This window comes from Scleropages formosus, chromosome 11 (assembly GCF_900964775.1).
Source record: "Scleropages formosus chromosome 11, fSclFor1.1, whole genome shotgun sequence".
Lineage (NCBI taxonomy): Eukaryota > Metazoa > Chordata > Actinopteri > Osteoglossiformes > Osteoglossidae > Scleropages > Scleropages formosus.
In genome coordinates this window covers 30,560,823-30,577,319 of record NC_041816.1, presented here as the reverse complement: position 1 = coordinate 30,577,319, position 16,497 = coordinate 30,560,823, and the positions used below count along the sequence as shown (strand labels likewise).

Below are 16,497 nucleotides of genomic sequence, written 5' to 3'. Positions count from 1 at the left end.
TGAAATGTTTGGAAAGTGACGCGCTGGCGGAAGCCCACCAATAGGAAGTGAGTTCCATGGAGGCGGGCTGCGGTGTAGGATTGGGGGAAAAACGGAAAGGAAGGACCTGCAACTCTTTGTAAGTTTGAAGATTCTTTGTGTCAAGAAATGTGCAGTTGTGTTACTTGAGATGAAAATGTTGTCTTCATTTTAGGGATATAAATGTAAAAGGACTATTTCCACTTGAAGGCATTCTTATCCTACAGATTTTTTTTTTTGTTCTTGGGGAAAATGTACGTACGTACTACTTGATAGTAGTGATACTGTGTCACGCGAGGAATAAACACATGATGATAGAGCCCTTTTCCACACACAGGCCACGTGCTTCCTACAAACAATGTGTCCGAGGAGCGCGCGCACGGCGGCGCGTCCACGCGAGTGCTGATGCGCGGCTTCGTCGCGCCGCTGCTGGCACCGCTGGGCGCGCTCCTGCTTTCGGTCGCGGGCGCGCTTCCGCCGAGGCCCCAGCGCGCTCCCGGCGCTCTGCGACGATGCGAGGACGACGCGGGAATTCCGCGGCGCGCGTGGTGGCGCTCCGCTGGCCGCGAGGAGGCGCGCGAGGCACGCGAGGCACGCGACGCCGCCAGCACCAGATCATCGCGGCCTCGCGAAGTCGACCTCCTCCTTCCCGGGCCCCGGGTTGGAGCCGTTAGGCGGGAGGTACTACGTGGTGGGCCCGGTGGGGGCGGTTTTATCACTCAGCTGTGCGGGTGACCGAGGAGCACTAAAAAGTTAATTAATAGTCGCGTTGGTACAAACGAAACGGTACTTGTCTTGAACAACTACTAGCTACTAGTAGTAGTAATTCAGCGATATAACTCTCTTGTTTGGCGAAGAAGTGATTAATATATTATGTTCGGCTCGCTCGGCAAACTAGTTCGTTCATGACATGTCTTCAAGTTTTTCTCCTCCTGCATGATTATATAATTTATGTTCACTGTTGTGTTACTTTTTAAAGTTGAGAGATTTTCCCGCGACGCTGTCCTGGCGGTTTTCACCTCGCACGGACTCCGTATGTTCGTTTTTCACCTTTTTCACCTTTTTCACACGACCCCTTGCCGTGTGTATCGTTATATCGTTGTGTTGTTGCGTTGTGCCGTTACCATGGAAACCAACGGCGACGTAGTGAAGCAGCGGAACGTGACGATTATGAGATGAATATGGCTCAACAACTGGCACCGCATGGGAGTTTGAAGAGATGTTTCCTTTTTATTTCTCTTATTCTCACAGAGTTTTTGAAAATATTAAAGTAAATCTTTGGCATACCGTTACTATTCAGTCATTTCCAATGATTTCAATGGCATTGTGACTTAAAATTAGTGACAGACTTTTTCAGCTCAATTTCTGCTTCTTAGTTGCACAGTGCATCGTGCATTTACAATTTTTAATATTTGGGGTTTATTTGAAACATTTTTAGTGTACTTGTTGGTGAAAAAAATTAAAACATACCTGTGATGTACTGCCTCTAAGGTATGCGTGCAGCCAACGGTGGTGGGTTTGTAGAAAACAGCACATGCTTGGGTGTGCGTTTACATTTTTACATTTATTTATTTATCAGACGCTCGTCTCCAAAGCAACATCCAATGAACTCTATGAAGTGTTATCAGGCCACACACCTTATTCGCTGCGGTGACGTACACTGCTAGATACACTACTTATACTGGGTCACTCACCCATGCATCAGTGGAACACACTCTCTCTGTGTTACTCACACACTATGGGGGAACCTGAACAGCATGTCTTTGGACTGTGGGAGGAAACCCACGTAGACACGGGGAGAACATGCAAACTCCACACAGACTGAGCGGTGATTTAACCCACATCGTCTCGCGCCACCCAGGTGCTGTGAGACGGCAGCGCTACTCGCTGCGACACCGTGCCGCCCCTGCGTTTACATGGGTTGTGCATGATTGACAGCTGTGTGTGGACAGGACTTGGCCTAATGCTTCTCTCCTGAAATTTTATTTCAACAAACTCCAGTTTGACTCTGGGAAGGACATTGTTCTTAGAAAATAATTGCCATGTAATTCAGTATTTGTACTAATAATTCCAGTATAGAGTATTGACTGTCTTTATTAAACTGCATCAGATTAATACTGCTTTTATGTCACTTTCAGTCAGATCAACATCGTCACTTCCAGGAATGCTCCACGGAAAGTAAGTAGCATTATTTGTGAAGTCTTTTGGTTTGTATTTTGTTATTTAAATGGTGATTGTCAACTGCTGTTTCTGAAGAGGAAGAATAGAGGTAGCAGGTGATTTGATGGGTAGAGCAGTTGCCTTGCAATCAGAACAGCTGCTGAAAGACCCAGGTCTGAATTGCACCTCCTACTGTAGTACCCTTGATTAATCCATTTACCCTGAATTGCTGCAGTAAAAAAAATGCTGAGGTATAAAAATGGGTAAATAATCGTAAGCAGCTCAGTGTACAAACACAACACTGTAAAGTCTGGAGAAAGACATGAGCTAAATGAATAAATAATAAAGAGCAGTTGAGAATTGAAAGTACCGGAGCAGCATTTTTATTTCCTTAGCAGTAGGCCGGGTCTGGAGAGTACTATCAGCTGTGATGCGAGGCAGGGAAAGCAGGAGATGGTTAACGCTCTGGGAAAGACCCACCTTCACCTGTGCTTCAAACAGCCACTTTTCCACAGGGCAGAATGCTGTTCCAGGGTGTGACTCGGGAAGAATTGTCACCGAAGGCTGCCCGCTCTACTCCTCCGCGTCAGAGGATCCCTGGAGCCACTCCCTGTTCTCCCTGATCCACTCCTTCGCTGGCGCTGGGAGGACTAGGAGCAGGAGGAGCTCCGTGGTGCAGCAGAGCAGTGTGCGTCCCATATCGTCCATCCTGCAGCGTGGCTGCCAAACGGGGTTGTCCAATAGGTCTCCTTCACATTTTGTTTCACGCCAGAAAGATGGTGTCACAGTTGGGGGGGATACGCCTTGCACTCCTTACTGATTAACAGCTTCCCATCTGTGTCATGTGTTTAATTCTCTCTTTCATTGTGTTTCTCATACAGAGTTTGGTGAAATCATCAATGTTTGGACTCACGTTCCACAAATGTGCACAGGTAATTTGTACAGAAATTTTGATGCGTTACCTAGATTTGCGGATGCGGGGACATGGTAAGGGGGTGCGGTGGCGCAGCGCGTTTGGCCGGGTCCTGCTCTCCGGTGGGTCTGGGGTTCGAGTCCCGCTTGGGGTGCCTTGCGGCGGACTGGCGTCCCATCCTGGGCATGTCCCTTCCCCCTCTGGCCTTATGCCCTGTGTTGCTGGGTAGGCTCCGGTTCCCTGCGACCCCGCATGGGACAAGCGGTTCTGAAAATGTGTGTGTGTGTGTGGTTTCTTTCCTTTTTCTGTAGGTTCCTTCCCAGCATGTTTCACTCAGAATGCTTTACTTACTGTTCCCAACCCGCTTTTGGCTATCCCGTGGACAGGTGGAGGCCGGCCAGGAGTTTCCTAGGGTCACCGTCCACCTGCAGGTCAACAATACGGGCTCTCCTGGGGCTCACCTTACACAGCTAAGCATCCGGGATAAAGTACTGGGCTTGACGCTCTTGGAGAATTGTGGGAAGGTGGTAGAGAGCGGCTTCCTCACCTTCACACTTGACTCCCTGCCAGGTATAACACATGCACACACACTCACTCACTCACAGCACTGGAACCCTGCTGTAGTAAATGCCATACATGTACATCAGAGTCGCCCTGGTCCAGAGGACCATGTTAGTTTTGCATATGACGCAAAACTAGCCGGGGTACACCCTGGACACGGTGATAGTCTGTCGCAGAAAACCAGTCCTTATCTTGTTCCCAAAATATATAAATAGCTCATGTATACAAATTCTGAATGTTTTCAGAACGTTCATGCATTTGACAGAAAAAAACGGTTACTCAAGTTGGTGATGTGCAGAACTGTGTGAATCCAAAGGTAGAATGAAGGATTTCAGTGAAAACGTGACACTTTTAGACCTACACTGGGGTGATGTATTCTGTTTGCTTACCTTTTTGGATGTGGGATTCACTAAAGCTGCACACACTCACAATTCTTTCACATAACGCCGTTTACTGTCTGCAATCTGAGCTTGAGAAACTGAACTCTGATTCGGATGCAGATTCCAGTAATGAGCCGAGCTCCATGGAATCAGTTTGTTTTATGTGTAAACCCGCTCGACGACAGGTTGCCTTGTAATGTAATATGGCACAAAAAGGTTGCAGGCCTCGCAGAAAGTAGCAGCAGCAGTAATGATGCACAGCTCGAAAACAGCCAGAAGGTACCGGGGGGGCTGGTACGGCTGAATAAAAACCTGTTGTTGACGGTCAACTGACTGACTGTCCGTCCCATCTGGACATGCAAATACGAGAGAATTAATGATTTAGTCTTCGACTCAGACCAGAAATTTGGAAGTTGATGGTTTGGATTCAGCTCAAATGCAGAAGTTAAACATAATAACAACAGTTCTCAGATTTCTGCTAAAGTCGTGTGTGTGTGTCTGGTTGTTTCAGCTGGCGTCTCATTGCGTTGCCAGTTTGTGCCATGAGTTCGGGATCATTTGTTTCTTCCGACTTTAAAGTTCCGAACCCAGAGCGTTTCTGTTTTATTGTGTGGTTTTGGTAGCCGGATCGCTTTACGCCGTGAAGTACACCGCCATCGTCCAGGGCCGCGGCGATGCGACCCTGGAGCTTCCGGCCTACCTCACCTTTACCAACGCATCGCAGGTAAACATAGCGGAGTGAAGTGAAGCACTTCGACCTCAGACCCGGTATTTGGCTCAATGTTCTCACTGTGCTTTTCCTGGTGCGACCGCTGAAGCTTTGGAAACATCCTGAAATGGCACATTTTCTTTTTGCGTTTCTAGAACGATGTCAATTTGTTTGGTCCTCTGGTGTCAAGTCTTACGCTGAAGATCAATTCCACCGAAAAGGTAACTCTTAAGTGCGGCGGATCTGCCCGTTGTGTTGTTTTCCGATACGTCGACCGCGGCGTTCTCGGTCTTCGGCTGGAAGTTGTGAAAATCCGTTCTGTATTTACCCCGAGTAGCGCTTGCAGTAAGAAAATTATTTAGTTGCGAACCGTGTTAAACATCAGTTTTGAGCACGGCCAGTTTTTGACTTACGACATGCGCAACTTACTAGGACCCAGATGCACAAGAACCGTCCCATCGGTCATATTGCATTATTCTAAACTCTAACAACAGCCAGTGCGTCTGCTGGTGGATAACGTTGTCTGGCTGTGCTGCAGCAAGGCACCGCATTTCTTATGTCTTTATGTCTCTTCTTAAATCAGCAGTTGGTTGACAAAATGTTTTGTCTGTGGTTCCATTCAAAGTACTTCTTATTTACAGTAGCTAGCAATCAAAAATGTGAGTATCCTGCTGGTGCAGGAAAGAAAAATATACAAATATTTGTATATTTTATAATTATTTGATTACAATTATTGTAATATTTTAATGTTTATATATTTTCTTAATTAATTTCTTATTAATATCTGCAGCTTTGTCTTCTTCTCTTAATGTAATGCATAAATTGTTCTTTTGCTGAGATGTGCGTCGCTTTGGACAAAAACGTCTGCTAAATGAATAAATGTAAATGTAATGTAAATAAAAGGGAAAACAATAGTCCAGCATGTAAACACATTTTGTAGTACTGTGCTCTGTTTACTTTATTATCCTACATTAGCATCAACATGAATAACGTGTGAAATTAGTGAAGAAGCGTGACAAAACCCTATTAAGCGATTGTGGCATTCGTGAGCATTAATCGTGCCTATATCCGTACGGTTTATGTGATACGGGATATGGAGATTTGTAACTCGTGAAGCGGACCCACGGCGAGGCGATCGGGGCCGAACCCTGTCCCGTGCCGAGGACCCCGAGCACGGGAGCGTGAACGCCGGAGGGCCCCCTTTTGTCGCCTTCCAATTCGGTGCCTCTGAAACATTTCTCGTCGCGTTTATACCGCCTGCGTTGAACAGCTAAATGCTGAGCTCGTGCATTGTTTGTTCATCCTAGACCGGAAAAGATCTCTTGAAGAAGGGCCGAGGGGAAAAAGCCACGAACTGCAAACTGAGTGCGCGCACACGTATTTGTCAGGTGACCGTTTTGTGGTGGAAGCAAAAAGTGCTCAAATGGTCCGAAAGGCCTCTTTTTTCCATGACTGGATGGAAGGCCTGGATTTTTTCCTGTTGTGATGCAGATGTTAATTAACCACCTCCTTCTGAGCAAGCGCCTGCAACTTCTAATACTGAGGCTCAGCTGGTTTTCGTAGTGCCTTGTACGTTTACGTTTATTCACTTAGCAGACGCTTTTCTCCAAGGCAACTTCCAATGAACTCTATGTAGTGTTACCAGCCCACACACCTTATTCACCGCGGTGACTTACACTGCTAGATACACTACTCACACCGGGTCACTCATCCATACATACGTCAATGAAACGCACTCTGTCACTCGCACACTATGGGGAACCTGAACAGCATGTCTGAACTGTGGGAGGAAACCGGAGCACCCGGAGGAAACCCACGCAGACACAGGGAGAACATGCAGACTCCGCACAGACTGACCAGGGATCGAACCCATGGCCTCTCACACCACCCAGGTGCTGTGAGACAGCAGCGCTACTCGCTGCGCCACCGTGTCGCCCTGTAGGTTCGCTGCCGTCCATTCGGTGGCCGTATCATTTCACTTATTTCGCGTAACTTCAGTTTTCAAACAGCGAGCACTTTTACGTCGGTCAACGTAGAGGAGGGCGAGCAGCGCTCGCGTGCGGGAGCGAAGTGTGGTGTCTGAAATACGGCCATCGCAGCGTGAAGGCAGGCCTCCCGCTCATGGGAGCAGATGTGCGCGAGTGTCCACGGAGAGTTCCTTGCTCGGGACCGCACTTTCCCTGCCGGCGAACGCCGTGACCTTCGCCCTCCCCGCAGCGGAGCCAGGAGGGCGGCCTTTCTGGACCTTCTCTACCTCCGCGGCAGTGCCGGGAAGTTGAGACTGATGTAGCTCAGCGTGACATCAGAGGTCTCTACATGGCAGTTGATGCTTCTCTCACGTGTGTACCTCTCAGATCTACCCGAATCACGGCGTGCATTTCGCTGGCTTTATGGCGGCCTTCGTACCGGTGCTGTCGCTTGGCCTCCTCCTCTTCCGCAAGATGGGCACCGCTGACGGAAGAAACCCTCTTCAGCAAAGGGTGAGACCACCGTACCTTCCCTTGCCTTTGTTTGGCCGCATAACCGCTTGAGCCTCACCGCTACGGCAGTGGCTACAGGCAGGGCTGGATCCGGTCTCAACGTGGCCATTAAAGAGCCTTGTAGTGCAGAGCAGCGACGGCCTGCGCAAGAAAGCTGAAGGGCGACTGTATGCGGTGGAGTCACGAGTGACGCTTCCCCCCCGTTGGGGCTTCGCGCTTACAGACCTTCTGCACCTTCTGCACCCTCAGAATAACTAGAGCCGTACGTTCGGTGGCAGAGGTGGCGAACGCAAGAGCCCCGGACCGCCGCGTGTTTATCCGCACGTTTGTTTCTTGTTCCTCTCGAGAGTTAATTGGACGTAGCGCTGTAATTAAAATTTAGTTTGGAAGTATTTTTAGTATCATTAAGGAAGTTAAACAACGAGGTAGAACAGCCTTGTGGGAGTGATAACTTATGTAATTAACCCAATTGTAGAGAAAAAATGCAAATGAAAACTTTCTGCCAAGTGTTTTAAAAGTATGGTAGGAAGACTTTTGGAATGTTAACTAGATAAATTTGTAGTTTTGAGGTGGCGGAATCTCTGTGAAGTCGGCCGCTCCCTACCGCGCCGAACGGCGCACGAAGGCGTCGCGGGGGTCAAATGAGCCGGAGCGATAAGGCCGGTCCGCACGGGTCCGTTCCTTACCTGCATTCGGCACACCGTTAATCTCATTTTTACATCGGCGCGGGTGTCTGCGCCACTTCTTTTCTTGCCCTTTTCTCGTTAGAAGAATTTTTAAGGAAAACATACGGATGTTGTTTTAAACGCTATAATAATGGCTTCTACCGTATGAAGGTCACGAAGACGTGTGCGTCGTACTAAACGTCCAAGATTGTGGAATGTGGGTGTGGCCCGGCAGGGTTTCACACCCGCACACCTTTCCCTTGTACACAAACGGTGTTACGCCACACATCACGCACTCAAGTTAAGTTTTAAGCCAAATCTCTGCTTCGCGGCCAGACCCGAAGCCACGGTGGGAACGGTTTTGAAAACCCGAAAGAGCGGCGCGCGGTGCGGTGCACGCGCTTGGCGAACGCGGGGAGGACGCGCTTTCCGAGACTGAGCGAGTATAGGTGACGCGGGGAGCGTGTCTTACCGTTCCTGCCGGTGCTGGTAGGACCCAAGAGCGCGCGCGCGAGTTTATCTCAGGAATGCGACGCCTTATTTTTCGTTCCGCTGCCCGTTCGGCGACACGGCTCCTCGGTTCGGCGCTGAGCTGCGGGCGCTACCACGCAGACAAGGCCGCTTGTCAAGATGTGGCTTGTCTGTGCCTTGCAGGTGCCCCTTGCTCCAGGTACACAAGTTAAGTTGTGTTAATGTATGTCCCGCTACAGCGTATTTTGCGTGTGCTTCCAGTCTCGTCGGGCAAGAAGTCGCTGGTAATGGGCGGACGGACGAGTGAAGGTGTTGCGTGCCTGTCGCCCGCAGAAAAGCAGGAATGTTGCGAATGGAGACGCGGACCCCGAGTATGCAGTGTGCGACATCGGCGAGATGGCTAAAGAGGAGGCTGCCTTCGAGGACAAGATGGTGGACATCATGGTGCTGGAGGACCCACAGAACATGCATCAAGCTCTGGACAAGTGAGTCCTCCTCCTCCGTTCCGTCCTCAGGCTTCGGCGGCAATGAGAGCGGGAGCGAACGCCTGCCTCGGAATGACAGCAGCCGTCAACGCAGCCGTCAACGCAGCCGTCGCTTCTCCAGCAGGACAACGTTTTACTTCCTTGCTGCAGCGTGAGGGTTTGGAGCGTCCTGTAAGCGCACTGTGCCGCGCCCACAAAATGCGTGTGACGGCTCTGCGTCCGGTGTAATTTGCGCCAACAGGCGTTGCTGCTTTCTTTTTGGCATTTCTCTAAGTCGGCGTGTCAAAAGTAGTACGGTTGGGCATGGGCTGGACGAGTGTGAAACGAAGCCCTAAACCGAGAGTACATATTTATGTATGAGCTGCGGGGTTGAACTTGTCGTGCCAGCGTATTTTGCAGGTATACGGCTGCAGAGTTTTTGAATGAATTTTGCCGAAAGCCCTGTTAGCAGCATGCACGCTTCCCCTGCGGTGGGTGCGGTGGGTGCTGGGGGTGCTGGCAGCCTCCCAGGACCTACCTGAAGGTTTAATTAACCTTTACAAATGTTTCTGATATTTGATCCTCCCTTCGCTTGCCAAGACAACATGGCTGCGTGCCGGAGAGTCTTCTCCCACCGCAGCGCTCTACTCCTCGGTGAATGTAATTACTGCCGGACCGATACGTTACGGGGCTGCCCCTAGAGGGAGGTCAGCGTCCTCCCCTGTTCTCAGACTGTTTGCAGCCCATCTCCATTGGGGGTCTCTTCCCCTTTCCTTCACACTAGTAGTTTAACGCTGAATGAGAAGCGGTAATTAGTTGCGTGCGTGTGCGTGCGTGCGTGTGGGAGGCCGGCGGGCAGGTGGGAGCAGGTTGTATCTGCATGAGACAAAAGAGATGCAGGGCAGAATAGTGGGTTTATCAACTTCGATTTCCTCTCCAGTGCTGTGTTTGGCAGCCTGGCATGTGACGAGGTACAGTGCGGTAAAGTACTGCATCGCAGCAGGGGATCAAGGACTGCCGCTGTTGCTCCTTCGACTTCCTCGGTTGCGACAGCGGACGGCACAGTGAACTTGCGTGTTACTGACACACTTCTGCAGTCCGTTTTTAAGTTTTGTGGTAAATTTTCTTACGTACGTATCAGTACCTTGTTTGTTTTAACTGCGACGTTTAGAGTTTGCAGTAATAAAAGGATGATGCTCTTATTATTATTGTTATTATTATTTTTTGTTTTTTATAGAGCACTCTTCTCACGCGGTGACACAGAGCGCTTTAACACAGGCACACAGCAAGAAAAACAGATAGAAACAAAGAATACAGTCAACTAATGGCCACTATAATGAAGAACTTACTCTTATGTAGTAAGCTGTTTTAGCGCGTGATTGCATGATCGCACTGAGCCCCTGCCATTGAGCCCAGTGGGGTACTTGTATCCTGCTTTTTAATCCAAGTGTCCAAATATGCGAGCACAAAATTGTTAGTTTATCTGTTTGCTGATTTAACCCGCTTTACTGCTTTCTCTCTTGACCAACTGTAACGTTCCTTAGTAGCAGTTGCTCATCATTCAGTGTTGTCTTTACCGTCGAACAGCAGAGTTTTCAAGTATTTCCTCCTTGAGAAGCCTTTAAAGCAAAGCCTGAAAGTGAACTTGAGGGTAAGCTGCCAGTGTTACAGGTGAAAGGTGTGTGTGTCTGTGTGTGTGTGTGTGTGTGTGTGTGTGTGTGTGTGTGTGTGTTTTTGTGTGAAGGTTTCTGGAAACTCAAACGTGAAAGAGAGGAGAGATGTTGAACGTTTCAACTGCGGGACATATGGGGCCTTTTATGCGCACGTGGGCCAACGCAGACCCTCTTCCTTCACAGATACCCCTTTCCCTTGTTGAAAAGTCCGCTGCGTTACTGAGATTATTCCCCTAATTCAAAATTCTCGACATATACTGGCAGAAGTACCGGAAACCGTTTGCAGAATTCATGGAAATTGATGTGTTTTATTATCAACTTTCAAGAAGGATCTCATGACTGCATATAATTCGGAGTAGATTCTTGGGTTTCTCCCTTTTTCTCACATTCAGTTGCTCCGTTAACCGTCATCGCGGGGTTTCGTTCTGTGTTACGAGTCAGCGTTAACATGAAGGTCCCTTAACCCAGAGAGCAATGAAGAAACATGTTTCGGGGCTGTGCTCGTTTCCCAACGTACAAGGCTCACGTTAGGTGTAATTACTCTGGACAGCCTCCTGCTTCAGGAAGACAACATGGCACCAGAGTACATATTGTAAAACAAAATTGTGTTTTTTTTTCTTTTTGTCTTCAAATTTGACTTCGTGAGCAGTTTAATACTCCTTCTTTGACTTCTAAAGCATTTGTTGTAAAGACCAAATTTAGATTTTGTGCGCAGCTGAGCTGTGCAATACATATTTCTACATTTTTATTTTCATCCATCCGATTGTAATAACCGTTTGTCCTAAGTAGGGTCATCGTGATCCGGTGCCTATCCCAAAAGGCAGAGGGGGCTTCACCCTGGACGGGACGCCAGTCCATCGCAGTGTAACCACGCACACGGTCAATCACCCATTTACACACTACGGGAAGCTAAACTGCATGTCTTTGGACTGTGGGAATAAACTGCGGAAGCATGCAGAAGAAACTCGCACACGTGCAGACCCACGTTCTCACACAGCACTCTGAAATACAAAATTTCTTCTCTTTGAGGCTCTCTGTTGTTGATTTATTACTGTGTTTTGGATCATTGTCATGTTACATAACTGACATAACACTTCTTTTGAGTTTTGAATCACAGGCGGACGCTTTGACATTCCACTGTACAATTTCTTGATACAACTTAGTCGTCATTGGTCCCTTAACGACTGCAAGTCGTTCAGGCCATGAGAGAATTAAACAGCCCCACACCATTATATTCCCTCCACCTCTCTTCCCAATAGGTCTCTTCATGTTTGGAAAGTCTTGTCAGTATCATCCCTGAGGCCGCATTGTTTGTCGGGTTAGATTTTTTTTTTTTTTTTGTGTGTGTGTGTGAAATCATTCACACAGTCCAGTCAACAGTTTAATTAAAAAAATAGCTTACAAATAGTCGCTGCCTGGGTTCATTTAGCATCCAGTGCCATGAGGCCTTTGGTTAACTACACCCTTGGCTGTTCACCCTCATTAATGTCTCCTTACATCAAGTAACTTGTGTGTATGGTTGGGTTTTTGTGAGTCTGCCTGTGTATCTGTATTGCAGTGTGTACAATGGTCCTGTGCCTATGCTTCATTTTGCTCCTCTGTGTGTGTGTCCACATTTCATGCATGCCTTTATTTGTGTCTGTGTATGTGGTTTAGTGCGTGGAGGTGTTACGTGACTAGTTTTTCTTGTTCTTTCTGAGTATCTGTGTGTTCGAGCACTAATTGCTCATGTGTCTTGCCCGTGTGCCTCCGCTGCAGTCTGGACATGTCGAACCTTCTGCGTGCGGCAGCCAGCTTGGAGAGTGTCCGCGTGCAGATCCACAAGGACCTGGTGGCAGCGCTGCTGCGTGGGCCTCGTCTGCATGGGCTCTTGTCTGTGCAGGCTGAGCGCAGGCTGCTTGGCGTGTTGCACGGGCAGCTCATGGGCATGGAAGGCAAGCTGAAGGAGGAGCATGTGGCACGAGTGACCACCCTGGCGGCCCGGTGCAACCTGGAAACACGCGAGGAGATGGAGGCGGAGCACCGACGTGAAGCAGCCCAGAAGGCCAAGGCTGAGCGCCTCTTCCAACAGGCTTCTCAGCAGGTGATGCTGCCGTTGCTGCCTTGTGCCCAGTGCTCATGTTGTTTCCATGTTATCAAGTCATTTACATTTTTGGTCATCTAACCCATGTTGTTCCCCGACGCGTCGTACAACTTTAAGATACTTTGAGTTATTTCCTCATTTATTATACAGCACGCTAGTTTTAATTAGAGAAATTCAGGGTGAGTATCTTGTTCAAGGGTACTGAGAGGACTGACTATCGTAGCGATGGTGTGATGTGATTCTCCCCTTTGCTTGGGTTTATTTTGTTCTCATTGTAGACCTGAGAAAGATGCGCTGCCTGCCTACTTCGCCTCTTCTCTACACAACTGCGACAAGTCTCCTTCTGTTGGCTGTAGCCCCCGTGGTTTTATTCGCCGAGCTTTGTTGCACACAGCAGCTGATGTTTTTCCAAAATGTTTCACCTCCTCCAGCCACCAGGTGCACTTGACAATCAGCTTAGTGCTCCCAAAAGGTTCTGCCAGCAGGAAGCAGATCTGCTCATCAGCATCTCACTCATCTGTGATACGCTTTCACTGATTTAGTGTTTATAATGGCTTCACTTTTTATTATTTATTCATATCCACAACAGCTTCCACTCTGCGCTGGGTTACCTGTGTTTTCCCAAGAAACCTGATTTTCCTCCGTTACCATGACATTAAATGGTTTTGGTTTTCGAATATAAAGGTTATATGAAATTGTGAGAGTCCAGAAATGCAGTTCTGGAATTTGTTAGTTTACTCATCAATTTGACACTCGCAGTTTGGGTTACCTGCCTGTTTGAAGGGTGCGATGGTGGAGCACATTGACTTTCCCTCATTGTGATTCCTCGACCGCTGCACCATCTGCTGCACCGGAGGATGACCTGTGGCACAACTGGCCGTACTTGGGCCTGAGGAGCGGACCCGGGTTCTGCCCGGCTCTCTATTGTGCTCGGAGCTCTGAAGCGGGTCCTGTCGTGAGCCGTCACGGACACGCCAGCACATCTCAGCTCTGCTGTCCCGTGTTTTCAGCAAACGCTCTCGCCAGTCTCCTCTCCTTCTCTTCCATTCTGTCGTACAGCAGTGCGAATTCAGCCTTCTTTGTTTCATGTTCTCTCCGAGTTTCTTACTCGGAACTCTGCACTCTTTCTTTTGCATCCTATTCATGTTTCATGCCGGTTTTACTGCCAGGAGGACTTTTTCAGAGAATCCAGTGAAGTTGTCTTTTTTTTTTTTTTTTGGTTTAAATCAATTATGTTTTTGCATTTATTAAGTGCTCATAAATATTCAAAGGACTGTTTGGGGTGTTCATTAAGATGCTTGGCGCTGCGTTTATGAGGGACTGAGATGAAGAGAAAACCCTCCGCTCCCCACTCAAGCTCAGCGATTGCCGTGATCGTTGCCGTCGTCCACATTTCAGTGCTGTTACTTTGGCTGTGCTGCTTGGCTCTTCCCAGACAGCTGTTCTTTCCCAGAATTCCCTTTGACTTGGCAGAATCCAAAACCTTTCGGTCTTGTTTCGTTTTGTGCTCCACTCAGAGTCTGTGTTCCTCACTGCCTTTTCCTGGGATGGGAGCGACAAAGACAGCCCTCTGCTACAGAGCCCACTGCCCACAGACTCATCCAGGTGTTACAGTCTCATAATATAGTATTTGTTTACTGGTATTTTAAAGGTCTCCTTGATAAAGTGGGTGCAAGAAAAAAAAAACAGCAGTTCATCTCTCCAGGCCACATGTGAAACCACTTTTAATTATCCTCAAATTAAATTAGGGAGGCTGAGACTTCACCACATTACGGGATGCGGAAGGGTTACTTTTAATTCCTCCCTGCGTGTGTTTTCGGCCTGTGAGTTCTTTATCCCTACATGTGTAAACAGGACTTGTAATTGGTCTTCCTGATGGACACACTGTGGTCTGTTCAGACGGAGGGATATGAGGAGGGCCCCACGTTGTGGTCTCTAGGTTCGGAGACTGTGAGCACTTCTGTCTGCTGTAACGCTCTTTTACCATCCTGAGTTACCTGTAAAACTATAGCATGGAGAATCACAGCATCGCCTTTCGTTTTTCCAGAATGGTTTTTCATGAGCCCCTTACCTCCACCAGCTTTATGCTTCACTCAGAAGAACGGGCTGTTGTTATCCAGGCAGCTGTAGGAAGGCAATGGAGAGAGACGAGGATGGGGGGGTGCATGGGAACTCTTTGGTAGGTCAAACAAGAGGTGGATCCTGCAGGACTTATGGACAGTGTGTGTGCAGGACCAACTTGTGGGTTCAGTATGTTGAGAGAAGGACGGACTTGAGTCCATCTTTACTCCCAGACTCTCAGTTGGGTGACTAGCAGGCAGTTGGTTGCATAGTGGTTGGAGCTGCTGCCATTGGATCTAGAGGTTGCAGGTTCAGATCTCACCTCAAGCTATAGTACCGTTGAGTAAATACTTACTGTAAATACTGTAAATTACCCAGCTGTATAAATGGGTAAATAATTGTACGTAGTTTAACATGGTTAGTGGCTTTGGAGAAAAGCATCAGATAAATGTATGAATGTGACTGCAGTGGAGAGGAGACCTGCTGGGCATTTGTTGTGGCTCAACAAATTCCTTAATAAGGTGCGCAGTTTGTTATCAATTGTTAAAATAATTTAAAAAAAAAAAAAAAAAAAAAAACCTTCAAGCACTAAGTTGTCTGTCATTCCGCCTTCTTGCACCCTGGTGCTTTTTTAGATAAACAAGTAGCAGAATGAAAGAATGTAGAGCACTTTAGTATAGATTTTCAGTCATCTGTTCATACGTTGTTTTCTGCATTACTGCTGTCAAAGGAGGGCAAGAGTTCTCCAGCAGAATCGTGTTAGAGCTGCATGCGCACTAACCTGGCAGCCCGACCCGCCGTCACGTCCCGCTTCTGTCGGCTCTCTGCACGTGCTTCCGGAACTTGGCCTGCTCTGACCGCTCGCCCAGGAGGGAGGGAGCCACCGATAAAAATAGTTGCAGCCCGGAGCCGTGGGCCGTGCGCGTGACAGGCAGCGGCCGCTGGCGGCGGGTCAGCCGTCACACTGGGACCAGAGGTCGGAGCCACTGCCGCGGAGACGCCCTGCGTGACAGGCTGCCCGACTGCCCCGGGGGCACGGCTTCGTCGGAAGCGCCCGCCGCTCGCGTGTCGCTTGTGCTCTCAGACAGAATCGATTCCGCTGCACTCGCCTCCTGGCTCCCTGCTTCAGATGTAATGGCCCTGTATGACGTCTCACCCGAGAGAGCGCTGATGTACGGAGATGTGTGCCGTTTTGGAGAAAAGTGTCTGTAAAGCGAATAAGTATACATGTACAACATTGATTGGCCACAGATTCTTAGTGAGTCTCAAGGCAGAGCAGTGAACGTCCTCCCTGGACGCCCATATGAGACAGACAGCTCTGTCCAAAGCTTGCGAAGGGCTGCTCTTCTCGCCTGCCTGCCCTCATAGCAAGCTTCTCAGCTCTCTTTCCAGCGTCCTTCAAAACACGTCTGGGACTTGGTAGTAGTCACAGGCAGCGCGTGCAGTCCACAGCTTGCTGCCATGGGGCCGGGCCGAGCTGGTTGGGCGCTAGGAGCCCTGAACCGTTGCTCTACTCCAGTGTACCACACATGAGAAGAACCTCACGGTTCGGGGGGTGGGGACATATCCGAGAGACCGGGTGTCGCTGACAGAAGAGTGAGGTCGCTGAATGCACAATTATGTCGTCTTCCTTAGACAAACTGCATTATTTGTGCAGTTGATTCTAAGAGGCGTAACATGTAACGGAGTCCTTTAAGTTTTGTATGGTCTTTAATCAGTCTAGTGAAATTTCAGATAAAGAGACTTTGTAAATGGAGGGTTAGCTGTACATTCAAAATTTTCTTTCTTAATAAAACAATTAATTCAAGGTTAACATCTGTGATAACTTTACTCATGGATGCCTGAATATGACTTGACTT

The 16,497-nt window shown here is 48.5% G+C and overlaps 1 protein-coding gene across 3 annotated transcripts in view; it reads left to right on the top strand.

The window, feature by feature from the left end:
• The first annotated feature begins 51 nt into the window (after positions 1-51).
• LOC108924158 (limbin-like) overlaps positions 52-16,497 on the top strand; it is a 47,695-nt gene continuing 31,249 nt past the window's right edge. Inside the window, exons 1-11 of one of the 3 annotated variants that reach the window (XM_029256196.1) lie at positions 52-118; positions 356-699; positions 2,157-2,196; positions 2,694-2,866; positions 3,060-3,110; positions 3,478-3,661; positions 4,656-4,756; positions 4,897-4,962; positions 7,096-7,221; positions 8,691-8,842; positions 12,253-12,577. In XM_029256196.1, the coding sequence (XP_029112029.1) occupies positions 424-699; positions 2,157-2,196; positions 2,694-2,866; positions 3,060-3,110; positions 3,478-3,661; positions 4,656-4,756; positions 4,897-4,962; positions 7,096-7,221; positions 8,691-8,842; positions 12,253-12,577 (1,494 nt within the window). In that variant the 5' untranslated portion in view covers positions 52-118; positions 356-423. The remainder of the gene's footprint in view (positions 119-355; positions 700-2,156; positions 2,197-2,693; positions 2,867-3,059; positions 3,111-3,477; positions 3,662-4,655; positions 4,757-4,896; positions 4,963-7,095; positions 7,222-8,690; positions 8,843-12,252; positions 12,578-16,497) is intronic. The other 2 variants (XM_029256197.1, XM_029256198.1) reach the window with 2 other exon arrangements.